The sequence below is a fragment of the Pelophylax lessonae genome (assembly GCF_965119305.1).
Source record: "Pelophylax lessonae genome assembly, chromosome: 4".
NCBI lineage: Eukaryota > Metazoa > Chordata > Amphibia > Anura > Ranidae > Pelophylax > Pelophylax lessonae.
The window spans coordinates 454,595,544-454,608,055 of NC_138771.1; the positions used below are offsets into that span (position 1 = coordinate 454,595,544).

The 12,512-nt window shown below is 41.7% G+C and overlaps 1 protein-coding gene across 1 annotated transcript in view; it reads right to left on the reverse strand.

Annotated features, from left to right (window-relative positions):
• Nucleotides 1-9,285: 9,285 nt before the first annotated feature.
• Nucleotides 9,286-12,512, reverse strand: part of SMIM3 (small integral membrane protein 3) — a 49,383-nt gene continuing 46,156 nt past the window's right edge. The window contains exon 2 of the mRNA XM_082256224.1: nucleotides 9,286-9,786. Coding sequence (XP_082112350.1) covers nucleotides 9,583-9,759 — 177 coding nt within the window. The 5' untranslated portion in view covers nucleotides 9,760-9,786 and the 3' untranslated portion in view covers nucleotides 9,286-9,582. The remainder of the gene's footprint in view (nucleotides 9,787-12,512) is intronic.

Sequence of the window (12,512 nt, forward strand, 5' to 3'; positions counted from 1 at the left end):
CTCCGGCGCTGCGCGCGTGCCCTCAAGATCGCTCCAGCAAACCTCCGTACAGGTATGCCGATTCGTGGGAACCTGCCGACCTGCCACCATATAGTTATACGGCTGCTGGTCGGCAAGTGGTTAAAGACAAGGAGAAATACTCTAGGGCTGGTCCTTGACATCCATATACAGCCAGGGGGTGCTGTGAATGCCAGTTACCCCCTTGAGGGGACAGATGAGTGAGTGGTGGAGAGAGAGATGGTTAGTGAAACGATTACAGGGGGGCACGTGCGCAGACACCGGGCACACTGCACAAGCTTGTGGAGTTCTCTTTTGTTGCAACACCCTAAATAAGTGTTCTCACGGCATCACCATATCGAGGATTTATAGTGTGGACACATGATGTTTGGAACACTGCATTAAGGATGCAATATTTTTTTGTCACACCTTAATCATATAAGGACTTATTATTTGGAGAACTAGTCACTTTATATGAACTTTGGAACATTGGTTACAGGATACTCATTGTGATCACTCTCTAATCACACAAGGATTTATTATTTGCACCACTGGTTATTTTAAAGGAATTTCGAAATACTGTTCGAAATACTGTTCATTGTTGTTTTTCTAAGCACATAAGGATTTATCACTTGCAGCACTGGTCACTTTATTTGCACAAGCTATTTCTATTGTGAGTCCCTGTATATCTATTATGGCACACTGCGCATATAGGATATGAATAGACTTAAATATCGGCCTTCCCCTTGTACAGCAGCGCCAAACCCACTTTTTAAATAAATCTATCAAACAAATTTTGAAAAAAAAAAAAAAATACATATATATATATATATATATATATATATATATATATATATATATATATATATATATATATATATATATATATGTATAGATTTTTTACTTTCTGCTATAAAACATATCCAATAAAAAAATATAAAAAATGCCAATAAGTGTATATAGATTGGTTTATGCAAAAGTTATAGCGTCTACAAACTATGGGATATTAGTGTTTATTTTTTATTTATTTATTTATTTATTTTTAATAGTAATGAAGGCAATCAGCAATGTATAGCGGGATTGTGATATTGCGGTGGACAAATCGGACACTAACTGACAGTTTTTGGAGACCAGTGACACTAATACAGCGATCAGTGCTAAAAAATATGCACTGTCACTGTACTAATGACACTGACTGGGAAGGGGTTAACATCAGAAGCGATCAAAGTGATGACATCATCTCTGCACATGTGCATGGACAATAACTGCATTGCGCTGATAGGCAGGATGGCTGTCCAAAGCCTATTAAACACAAAAATGTGTTACTGACAGTTGGCAACCTGATGTGCAGGTGTCTTTGTGGTGCTCCAGGCAATGAACTATGTTGCCTAAATTACTATGAACTAAATTATCCTTTATAAATACACATGTGCATATTTGATAATTCAACAAACAGAATCCTCATCAAAACATGTGCATAAACAATAATAATAATAATAAGGAGCCATTCAATTGATATATTCAGTCCGTGTTAAAATATATGTATCCAAATAAAGTGCCAGTGCAGTCTTTTCACAAGTGATTCCACTAATATTCACAAAAAATATCCCAAACAGTGATGTCCAACGCTTCTTAGTAATCACCATGTGTCCTTCTTGGAACAGCCACTGTACTCACCAGTTACGCAAAGATCACCAGATGGAGTCCATAAATAAACACAGTTTCCTCTTATTTATTATATGTTAAAGGTCTCCAATGGACATTTCCTCTCCAGCTGACACCATCCTCTCCAGGACATAAAGGATTAAGAAGCTCCCTATTCACTTATCGCTCTTGTATTCCTGTCTGATACAAAGATGAAACTAAACTTGTCCACTCGTGTTCATAATTCTCATGCAGACATAGAGGGGAGAAGAGGGGCACTCATAACGTAAATAGCTTCAAACTTTATTTTCAAAGAAAGGTCTTCAATTTACATTCTTGGAGTGTCAGCTCTGCACCTGGGTATACAATGTTTGCGATGGCTGCAACATTGAGCCATGAGTGGACAGGCTGTGTGGAGTAACGTCACGATCCATAACTAACGTGTTTCAGCGTCTAGCTGTCATCAGATGTCAGTGGGTGTTCAAAGAAGGACACGTGATGATTACTAGGAAGTGTTGGACACCATGGTTTGGGACACTTTCTGTGGAAATTAGTGGAATTTCTTGGATGAAAGACTGCACTTGCACTTTATCTGGATTCATATATTTTATCAAGGACTGAATATATCAATTGGGTGGCTCATTATTAATTATTGCTTATCCACCTGTTTTGATGAGGATTCTGTTTGTTGAATTATCAATTATACACGTGTGCTTTTATTAAGGATAATTTGTTTAGATGCAGTGCTTTTTTCTCAGAAAATAGGTGCAGGAGCTCAACCATGACCCCCCAAACCCCCCCCCCCCCACACACACACACACACCCTCCAAGCTTCATAAAATAGTGGGTATCAGTGGAGGCTGGTGCTCGGTAATGCGGGGGGGGGGGGGCAAACCATTTCCGGGTAATTTGGGGGGGTAATTTGTTAATTCAGGGTGCCCCCCAAACGGCCAGCCAGCCGGCCTGCCTCCTTACCTCCTCCTGTCTGGGCCGGGGAGTGCTGGGTGGCTGAGCCACTGCCGTGTGTCTCCTCCCTCTTCCTGGCCAGTGGCCAGTAAGATCTCTTCTCCTTTTGGCCAATCAGGAAAGGGGTCTTACAACCCTCTTCCTGATTGGCTGGGAGGAGAATCAGTGTGACAATAGCGAATATTTATTCACTATTGCCATACAACTGGGTGGGCTCAGGGCGCAGTGCTCTGCATTCTGAGCCCACCCTTTTTTGAAGCATATTAGAGCCTCTGGCTCTAATCACGTGCTTAAAAAAAAAAAAATCCCCTATTGGAATCCATGCATCCGGCGCCCTGAATGTAGATTAGGGGGCCGGATGCATGGCTGGGGGGGGCGGCACCCCTGCGCCCCTAATGGACGGGCCGCCACTGGTGGGTATGGTAAAATTTCACTAACAGTGGGAGGATCTCAAAAGGCATTATATAACAGGAGTGCATAACCTACAGTGTGCAGAGTTGGGGGGTTCCTCACAGAGTGCAGTGTTAAGCTGAAGCACCGAGCCGCTTCTAGTACCATCCCTCAATCTGTAGGTGGCTCCTCCTCTCTCACTTGCAGAGAGATCATCCAGCGGGGGTGTCAGAATTGGCAATGCACCCCGTGCACCTGCATTTCCCTTGTTGCCATCCTGCACTCATGGGGAGCAGCTCAGGAGATCAGATCTGTGGGAGTGGCTGGGAGGCAAGCTATCACTGGTAAGCACAGAACCCGAACCTCTGTGTTTTACAAGTGAAAGTGGTGAGCAGGGAGCAGAGGGCCTGAGCCAGAGGTGGTGGAACTGAGTTCCGCCAAGTTCCAGCTGAAAAAAAGCCCTGTTTAGATGAATTTAGTTAATTTAAGGTGATATTTATATATAGATAGTTACACGTAGCGCGGTTACAATTGATATTTTTCACTAACACCTTTGGGTCACTAGTAACTGCACCTTTTTTCAGTTTAATTACATTTTTATATTTTTCACATTTACCAATTGGCGCAGAAATTCTATTTCACATAATGGACTATGTTGACTAGGCAGAAATCTGCTCTCCTCAGAGAGCACTAAAGCCCAAGATGCAACAAGAAAGCCAGGCAACTACAATTTTCCAAAAAAGAATGGCAATATTGACTTTCTATCGGAGGGTATCTCTTTTCTATTTCCATTACTACAATTCCCAAAACAAGGGGTTTATTTTGCATCTTAGGACTGTGAGTAAGGCTAAGCAAATCATTCCTTAATATAAAAAAGTGCTGTGCTATTGCCAAATTAAATCACATTAAATAATGCAGTAAATGTCGAACATATGTCCCAGAAGATATAATTTATGATGCAACATGTAAGGCGGAGTATTTGTGACGTCACCACGCATTGGGAGTCCGGCTGGGCTAGCTTATATTTTACAAGCACTGTTGGTTTTAATATATTAAAACTGAGAGTCCAGGGGGAATGTTTGACCACTTTGATGGCATACCCTAATCTGATTGGATCTGTATCAATATCAATATTTGACTTTCTGGTAAGTGTGTTTTATATATAGCATGCGGTGGAGAAGATGATGTGAGTCACTGTTTAAGGAGCTTTATCATAAATCTGCACCTGTTGGAGGATTGATTACAAAGTCAAATCTTTTTGCTCTTTGCGATTGTGGACTTATTTTTTTTTTAACAATCTCTTTATTATTTTAACAATGCCAGGTGACCCAGCACACGCAGGTGCAGGCTGTCCTGGACAACAGGTGTCCTTACGAATATTCCCAACCAAAACGGTGGAAAAACAAAAAATTCATACGATAGGAACATAGCAAAAATTAAAAGTTATACAGTAGGTGAGTGTTAGCTTGTGTTGGATTCAATATCACAATGATAATGATAATCAACCCAGGTCCCCTCAAATATCAGGATGGAATCAGGAAGTAGATAGTTAGGCCCTACCCTGTCCCCTAGTCTGGTCCCAATTACTGTACATGCATTTACTATGCAGTAGTGTCATCTTTCAGCCACTTTTTGTTGAATTTCTGAGAGCAACCCCTATTTGCATAAGTGGCTTTATAGAGTGGAAACTGGGAATTTACCAGTTGTTTTTAATACACAATGGTAGGGGCCAGGGTTTTTTTTTTCCAGTGGGGGGGGGTAAGTGCCTTCCTGGCATAAAAAAGTAGGAGTCCCATTAACTGTGTTAGTGTTCTAGAGGCCCTTGACTACTAAGCCCAGCAAGCAGACATTTGGAGAAGAGATGAAGGGTTATCTGTGCTACCGTTGTGATTATGTCAACTATAGATTCACAAAATAGCTAAATGACTGGGCACATCCAAAAAATGTGAAAGAAGTCCTGTGACAGAACCCACTGTCACTGTGTGTTTTGGAAGGGACTGTGCGCGCGCCTCCTACCGACAGACTATGGGCCAGAAGATACTGGAGACCTGGGGACATGCTGGCATTGAGTTAATGTAATGTAAAGTTACAGCCCTTCTCCCCCCATCCCCCCCCCCTCTTGTTGCTGTCTCTAAGTGTGTTGATCCATGACACATGGACAATGGTCTGGACTGGAGACATCTCTCCGCAGGGGGTGTGTATTGAGAGACTGCCTGTTTACCATACTCTCATTAGGTTATCTGTAGCCTGTTTCAATGTACAAATGTTCAGTTCTCATTGGTTGTTCCGTGTCCCCTTCCCCCCTCTGGCAAGGCTAAGGGGAGTGTCCCATAACTGTGTGTAAAACTGTATGTCTTGGAATTTAATAAATAGTTTAAGCTCTGCATGGTTAACCCTCAACACCTGTGTGGATTGTCTCGTGATTGAGGGGTTAAGGGCTGGGTATGGCTTCTCCGCAGGCTGTGGGTGCGTTTGGAGGACAGGAGACACAGGTCCGGCGGATGTGCCCACCTGGGGTACTGAGATCCATCACATTGGTGGCAGTGGTGGGATGGGGGGAGAAGGGCTGTAGCATTACATTACATTACATTAACTCAATGCCAGCATGTCCCCAGGTCTCCAGTATCTTCTGGCCCATAGTCTGTCGGTAGGAGGCGTGTGCACAGTCCCTTCCAAACCATACAGTGACAGTGCGTTCTGTCACAAGTCCCCTTTAGCTCTGGCACATCACCAGCATGTGAAAGGGATGGTGAATTTAAGCCGATGCACCCTAAGTGGTGTGAAGTAAGCTCTGTGGAGGATCTTGAATTGTATTAGCTGATCCCTAAGTGATACCAGCTCCAGTCCACATCATCCAAATCTGGGATAAATAGCCACTTGTGTCTAAATAAATAAATAACATGCAATAGCTCCACAAATGTGTGGCTAATGAATGGCTAAGGTAAATATTGTGACACAAATCTTCCAATAAAAAACTGAAAGCAAATAAATAATAAAATGTCCGTGACTCTCTTGTGACATGCAGTGCTTCTTAAGATCGCAAATGTCTGTGCTGCTCAGTGTGCAAGGAGAAAAAGAGGAGAAAAAGAACATCCACCGTGCATCCACCTGTGAGTGCAATGCGTGCTCAGCTGCAGCACATTAATAATGTGCAGATAGAATCCACATGGAGGGGGGTCCTATAATCTCCCCGGAGTCCTCTTCTTAATCCAATCAGATAATGCTGTCACTCCGAACTGATATATATGCAATAAGAGTAAATCAATCCACCTATGTGGGTCTTTAGACTTTCCCTGGTATCCTCCTCTTATTTGGACTGGGAATGCTCCACGGTTATAAATAATTTGTCATTCCAGTACAGAACTTAGGCAATTCAAACAGACCTGAGGAAGTATTTTAAATATTTAAAAGCACAAGAACCTTTATTAAGATGTACATACAGTAACTCACAAAAGTCAGTACACCCCTCACATTTTTGTAAATATTTTTTATATCTTTTCATGAGACAACACTGAAGAAATGACACTTTGCTACAATGTAAAGTAGTGAGTGTACAGCTTGTATAACAGTGTAAATTTGCTGTCCCCTCAAAATAACTCAACACACAGCCATTAATGTCTAAACCGCTGGCAACAAAAGTGAGTACACCCCTAAGTGCAAATGTCCAAATTGGGCCCAATGTGTCAATATTTATTGTGGCCACCATTATTTTCCAGCACTGCCTTAACCCCCTTGGGCATGGAGTTCACCAGAGCTTCACAGGTTGCCACTGGAGTCATCTTCCACTCCTCCATGACGATATCACGGAGCTGGTGGATGTTAGAGACCTTGCGCTCCTCCACCTTCCGTTTGAGGATGCCCCACAGATGCTAAGTAGGGTTTAGGTCTGGAGACATGCTTTGCCAGTCCATCACCTTTACCCTCAGCTTCTTTAGCAAGGCAGTGATCGTCTTGGAGGTGTGTTTGGGGTCGTTATCATGTTGGAATACTGCCCTGAGGGCCAGTCTCCGAAGGGGGGGTCGTGCTCTGCTTTAGTATGTCAAAGTACATGTTGACATTCATGGTTACCTCAATTAACTGCTCCCCAATGCTGGTAGCACTCATGCAGCCCCAGACCATGACACTCCCACCACCATGCTTGACTGTAGGCAAGACACACTTGTCTTTGGACTCCTCACCTGGTTGCTGCCACACCTGTTTGACACCATCTGAACAAAATAAGTTTATCTTGGTCTCATCAGACCACAGGACATGGTTCCAGTAATCCATGTCCTTAGTCCGCTTGTCTTCAGCAGACTGTTTGCAGGCTTTCTTGTGCATCATCTTTAGAAGAGGCTTCCTTCTGGGACGACAGCCATGCAGGCCAATTTTATGCAGTGTGCGGCATATGGTCTGAGCACTGAAAGGCTGACCCCCCACCCCTTTAACCTCTGCAGCAATGCTGGCAACACTCATACGTCTAATTTCCAAAGACAATCTCTGGATATGACGCTGAGCACATGGATACAACTTCTTTGGTCGACCATGGCGAGGCCTGTTCTGAGTGGAATCTGTCCTCTTATACCATCTCTATGGTCTTGGCCACTGTGCTGAAGCTCAGCTTCAGGGTCTTGGTAATCTTCTTATAGCCTAGGCCATCTTTATGTAGAGCAACAATTCTTTTTTTCAGATCCCCAGAGAGTTCCTTGCCATGAGGTGCCATATTGAACTTCCAGTCGCCAGTATGAGAGAGTGAGAGCGATAACACCAAATTGAACACACCTGCTTCCCCGTTCACACCTGAGATCTTGTAACACTAACAAGTCACAGGACACCGGGGAGGGAAAATGGTTACTTGGGCCCAATTCTGAATTTTTTACTTAGGGGTGTACTCACTTTTGTTGCCAGCGGTTTAGACATTAATGGCTGTGTGTTGAGTTATTTTGAGGGGGCAGCAAATCTACACTGTTATACAAGCTGTACACTCACTACTTTACATTGTAGCAAAGTGTCATTTCTTCAGTGTTGTCACTTGAAAAGATATAATAAAATGTTTACAAAAATGTGAGGGTTGTACTCACTTTTGTGTGATACTGTATATAGGCAAACAAAAACTATTTCATAGTGTAATTTGTTTAAAACATTTATCCATTTAAAAAGACTTTATCCAGAACACTCACATATTGGCAGATAGACAGTAGCATAGGTAACAAACTCCTGTGCTTTGTATGCAGCTCACAGATCCCCTGCCGCTCAGCACGGATCGTGATGTGAATTGATTTGCTGTTAGTTTTAGCCAAGCATATCTATTGACGTGCTAGCAGCTTTTGTGTTTTACTTACTTTACTTGTTCCAAATCATTCCTTAAAGTGATTGTAAAGTCTCATTTTTTTGCCTTTAAAAATAAATAACATGTTTACCTCCTCTGTGCAGTTGAATTTGCACAGAGCAGCCCAGATCGTCCTCTTCTCGGGTCCCTCTTCTGTGATCTTGGCCCCTCCCTCCTGTTCAGTGCCCCCCACAGCAAGCACCTTGCTATGGGGGCACCCGAGCCGAGTCACGGCTCCATGTGTGCATTTACACAAGGGTCCTGGCCTGGCCCCGCCTCCTCTCTTCCCTGATTGGTTAGCTGACTTTGATTAACAGTAGTGGCAACCAATAGCGCGCTGCTGTGTCCCAGCCAATCAGGAGGAAGACACTTGTGGACATTGCTGGATAGAGAGGGACCTCAGGTATGTGGGGGGCTGCTGCACACAAAAGGCTTTTTATCTTAATGCATAGAATGCATTAAGATAAAAAAAATATTCTGATTTTACAATTCCTTTAATGCTGTCCAGCTATGTATTCAGAACCATGCAGATTAAATGGCTCAAAAATATTAGGCTGTAACTTTACTATATGCCAATGGTTCTGAAAACAGTTGGCCAAAAGGAATGATTTGCATAGCCTTGTCCATTATTCTAAAATGAGGAATCAAATATTATTTTGGGTATTTCTGATGAAAGTGAGGCCTGTAGATACCTTTTGTTTTAATATGGCTCTTCTGTACTGGACACTGATTGATTGGTGGGCTTTTCGGCTCCTTCTGGCCTGGCGCAAATAGGCCAATGAAATGCTCACGTTTCAGTGTAGGTACAATGAGGGCTGTATGAGGACATTGGTAATAAAAGACGGACTCCGTGTTGTTTTCAACCATTATAAGACAACACTGATTCAGGATTTTCCCCTTCAGAAACAAAACTGTCTGGAGTTTTACCTTTACCATACCTGGATGAGCCCATTAAATAACCATAATCATAAATAAATACGCAATTAAATTACTACATGATTTTAATATTTTTGTCATTTACTATTGCACATTTTTCTTACATATGAAAATGTATGTAAATATATTAGCTTTTGGTGGTTTCATGGTGTTTATGAAATAAAACAGCACTGTGGATACTCAAACTTTCAAGTCCATGTGTAACATACAAAAAGAGGCCCACAGTACACTGCATAGGTCATATCGATTGTCTTTCAGCATCCTTTCCCAATTCATGTTCTCTGTCCACATTATGACAAAGAAATCCATGGTGGTAATAATTACAGTTCTCCTCCATGCTGCTATTGTCTGTTTTGGATGGGATGAGTCCGTACTCTGTAGATAATGACGGCTGCAGCCGGGAAGAGAAGCAATGATGTCATCACCAAGATGGTGGCCAGAATAATGAGAATGATTACCCAAATGTCCAGTATGTGTTTAGGGATCTCTGCGGGGGTTGGAGTCACGAGATCTGTCATTTTAGCTTATGATGTGAAATCCACTGCCTGGAATAAGAAAACACAGAAACAACAATGAAAAAAGATGCACCATTAAGTGCTACATACTTTAGAATAAAGCTGAACTATGGGATAAGCAAATATGGCCTAAATACAAGTGGCAAGTATATTCATAGATGAAACTTGGTGTGCTATGTGTATTTCTTCCAGATACAGTGCCTTGCGAAAGTATTCGGCCCCCTTGAACTTTGCGACCTTTTGCCACATTTCAGGCTTCAAACATAAAGATATAAAACTGTAATTTTTTGTGAAGAATCAACAACAAGTGGGACACAATCATGAAGTGGAACGAAATTTATTGTATATTTCAAACTTTTTTAACAAATAAAAAACTGAAAAATTGGGCGTGCAAAATGATTCAGCCCCCTTAAGTTAATACTTTGCAGCGCCACCTTTTGCTGCGATTACAGCTGTAAGTCGCTTGGGGTATGTCTCTATCAGTTTTGCACATCAAGAGACTGAAATTTTTGCCCATTCCTCCTTGCAAAAGAAGCTCGAGCTCAGTGAGGTTGGATGGAGAGCGTTTGTGAACAGCAGTTTTCAGTTCTCTCCACAGATTCTCGATTGGATTCAGGTCTGGACTTTGATTTGGCCATTCTAACACCTGGATATGTTTATTTGTGAACCATTCCATTGTAGATTTTGCTTTATGTTTTGGATCATTGTCTTGTTGGAAGACAAATCTCCGTCCCAGTCTCAGGTCTTTTGCAGACTCCATCAGGTTTTCTTCCAGAATGGTCCTGTATTTGGCTCCATCCATCTTCCCTGTCCCTGCTGAAGAAAAGTAGGCCTAAACCATGATGCTGCCACTGCCATGTATGACAGTGGGGATGGTGTGTTCAGGGTGATGAGCTGTGTTGCTTTTACGCCAAACATAACGTTTTGCATTGTTGCCAAAGAATTAGATTTTGGTTTCATCTGACCAGAGCACCTTCTTCCACATGTTTGGTGAGTCTCCCAGTTGGCTTGTGGCAAACTTTAAACTACACTTTTTATGGATATCTTTAAGAAATGGCTTTCTTCTTGCCACTCTTCCATAAAGGCCAGATTTGTGCAGTATACGACTGATTGTTGTCCTATGGACAGAGTCTCCCACCTCAGCTGTAGATCTCTGCAGTTCATCCAGAGTGATCATGGGCCTTTTGGCTGCATCTCTGATCAGTCTTCTCCTTGTATGAGCTGAAAGTTTAGAGAGACGGCCAGGTCTTCGTAGATTTGCAGTGGTCTGATACTCCTTCCATTTCAATATTATCGCCTGCACGGTGCTCCTTGGGATGTTTAAAGCTTGGGAAATCTTTTTGTATCCAAATCCGGCTTTAAACTTCTCTACAACAGTATCTCGGACCTGCCTGGTGTGTTCCTTGTTCTTCATGATGCTCTCTGCTTTTTAAACGGACCTCTGAGACTATCACAGTGCAGGTGCATTTATACGGAGACTTGATTACACACAGGTGGATTCTATTTATCATCATTAGTCATTTAGGTCAACATTGGATCATTCAGAGATCCTCACCGAACTTCTGGAGAGAGAGTTTGCTGCACTGAAAGTAAAGGGGCTGAATAATTTTGTACGCCCAATTTTTCCGTTTTTTATTTGTTAACAAAGTTTGAAATATCCAATAAATTTCGTTCCACTTCATGATTGTGTCCCACTTGTTGTTGATTCTTCACAAAAAATTACAGTTTTATATCTTTATGTTTGTAGCCTGAAATGTGGCAAAAGGTCGCAAAGTTCAAGGGGGCCGAATACTTTTGCAAGACACTGTATGTGCAGTTACACCAATTTGTTTTATTAATATCATCTTTTTTTTTTTAACTGGGCAACTTTTTGTCATGGTTTGTATCCAGAGAAAGATCTAGTAAAACTCCCTCTTTGTTCATTTGAACAAAATTTGCATGTAGTCATGTGACGTGATCATGCTTTTTTTGGTTGTTTTTTAACCACCTAACCACTTGTACGTGTAAAAATCTACTTTTTTTTTGCTAAAAAAATTACGTAGAAGCTACAAACATTATATATATATATTTTGCAGAGGCCCTATAGAATAAAATGATGGGTGCTTCAATTTTTTATGTCACATGGTATTGGTGCAGGGGTTTTTCAAACGCAATTTTTTGGGGAAAAAAAAGACTTTAATAAATTTAAAAAAGCCCACAATATTTACCCCAATTTTTTTTGTATAATGTGAAAGATGATGTTACGCTGAAAAAATAGACACCTAACATATTGGGCTCTTTCACACAGAGCGGACCGCATCAACAGTTAAATTGTGTGTATCAACATATCATGTTTTAAATTTATGTCTGCCCATGGAATGGCAGCAAACTACAGTGCTTAAAATTCTCCATAGGCGTTCCTTTAAACGCCTTTACAGGTTACCAATTTAGAGTTACACAGTAGGTATGGTGCTAGAATTATTGCTCTCGCTCTGACGTTCATGACAATACCTCACATGTGTGGTGCAATCACGTACACATGCGTGAAGGGGTAATGTATGTGTTTGCATTTAGGTGTAAGCACGGGGTGGATGGGGGTGCTTTACATTTTTTTTACTATTTTTTTTGTATAAAACTTTCTTTTTACACTTTTTGTTAATTTTTGGATTAACTTTATTTCTATCACAAGGGATGAACACATTCCTTGTGACAGCATGGGCCATGACAGTCGATCCTCTTTATGGAGAGATCTGGGGTCTATTAGACTCCAAATCTCT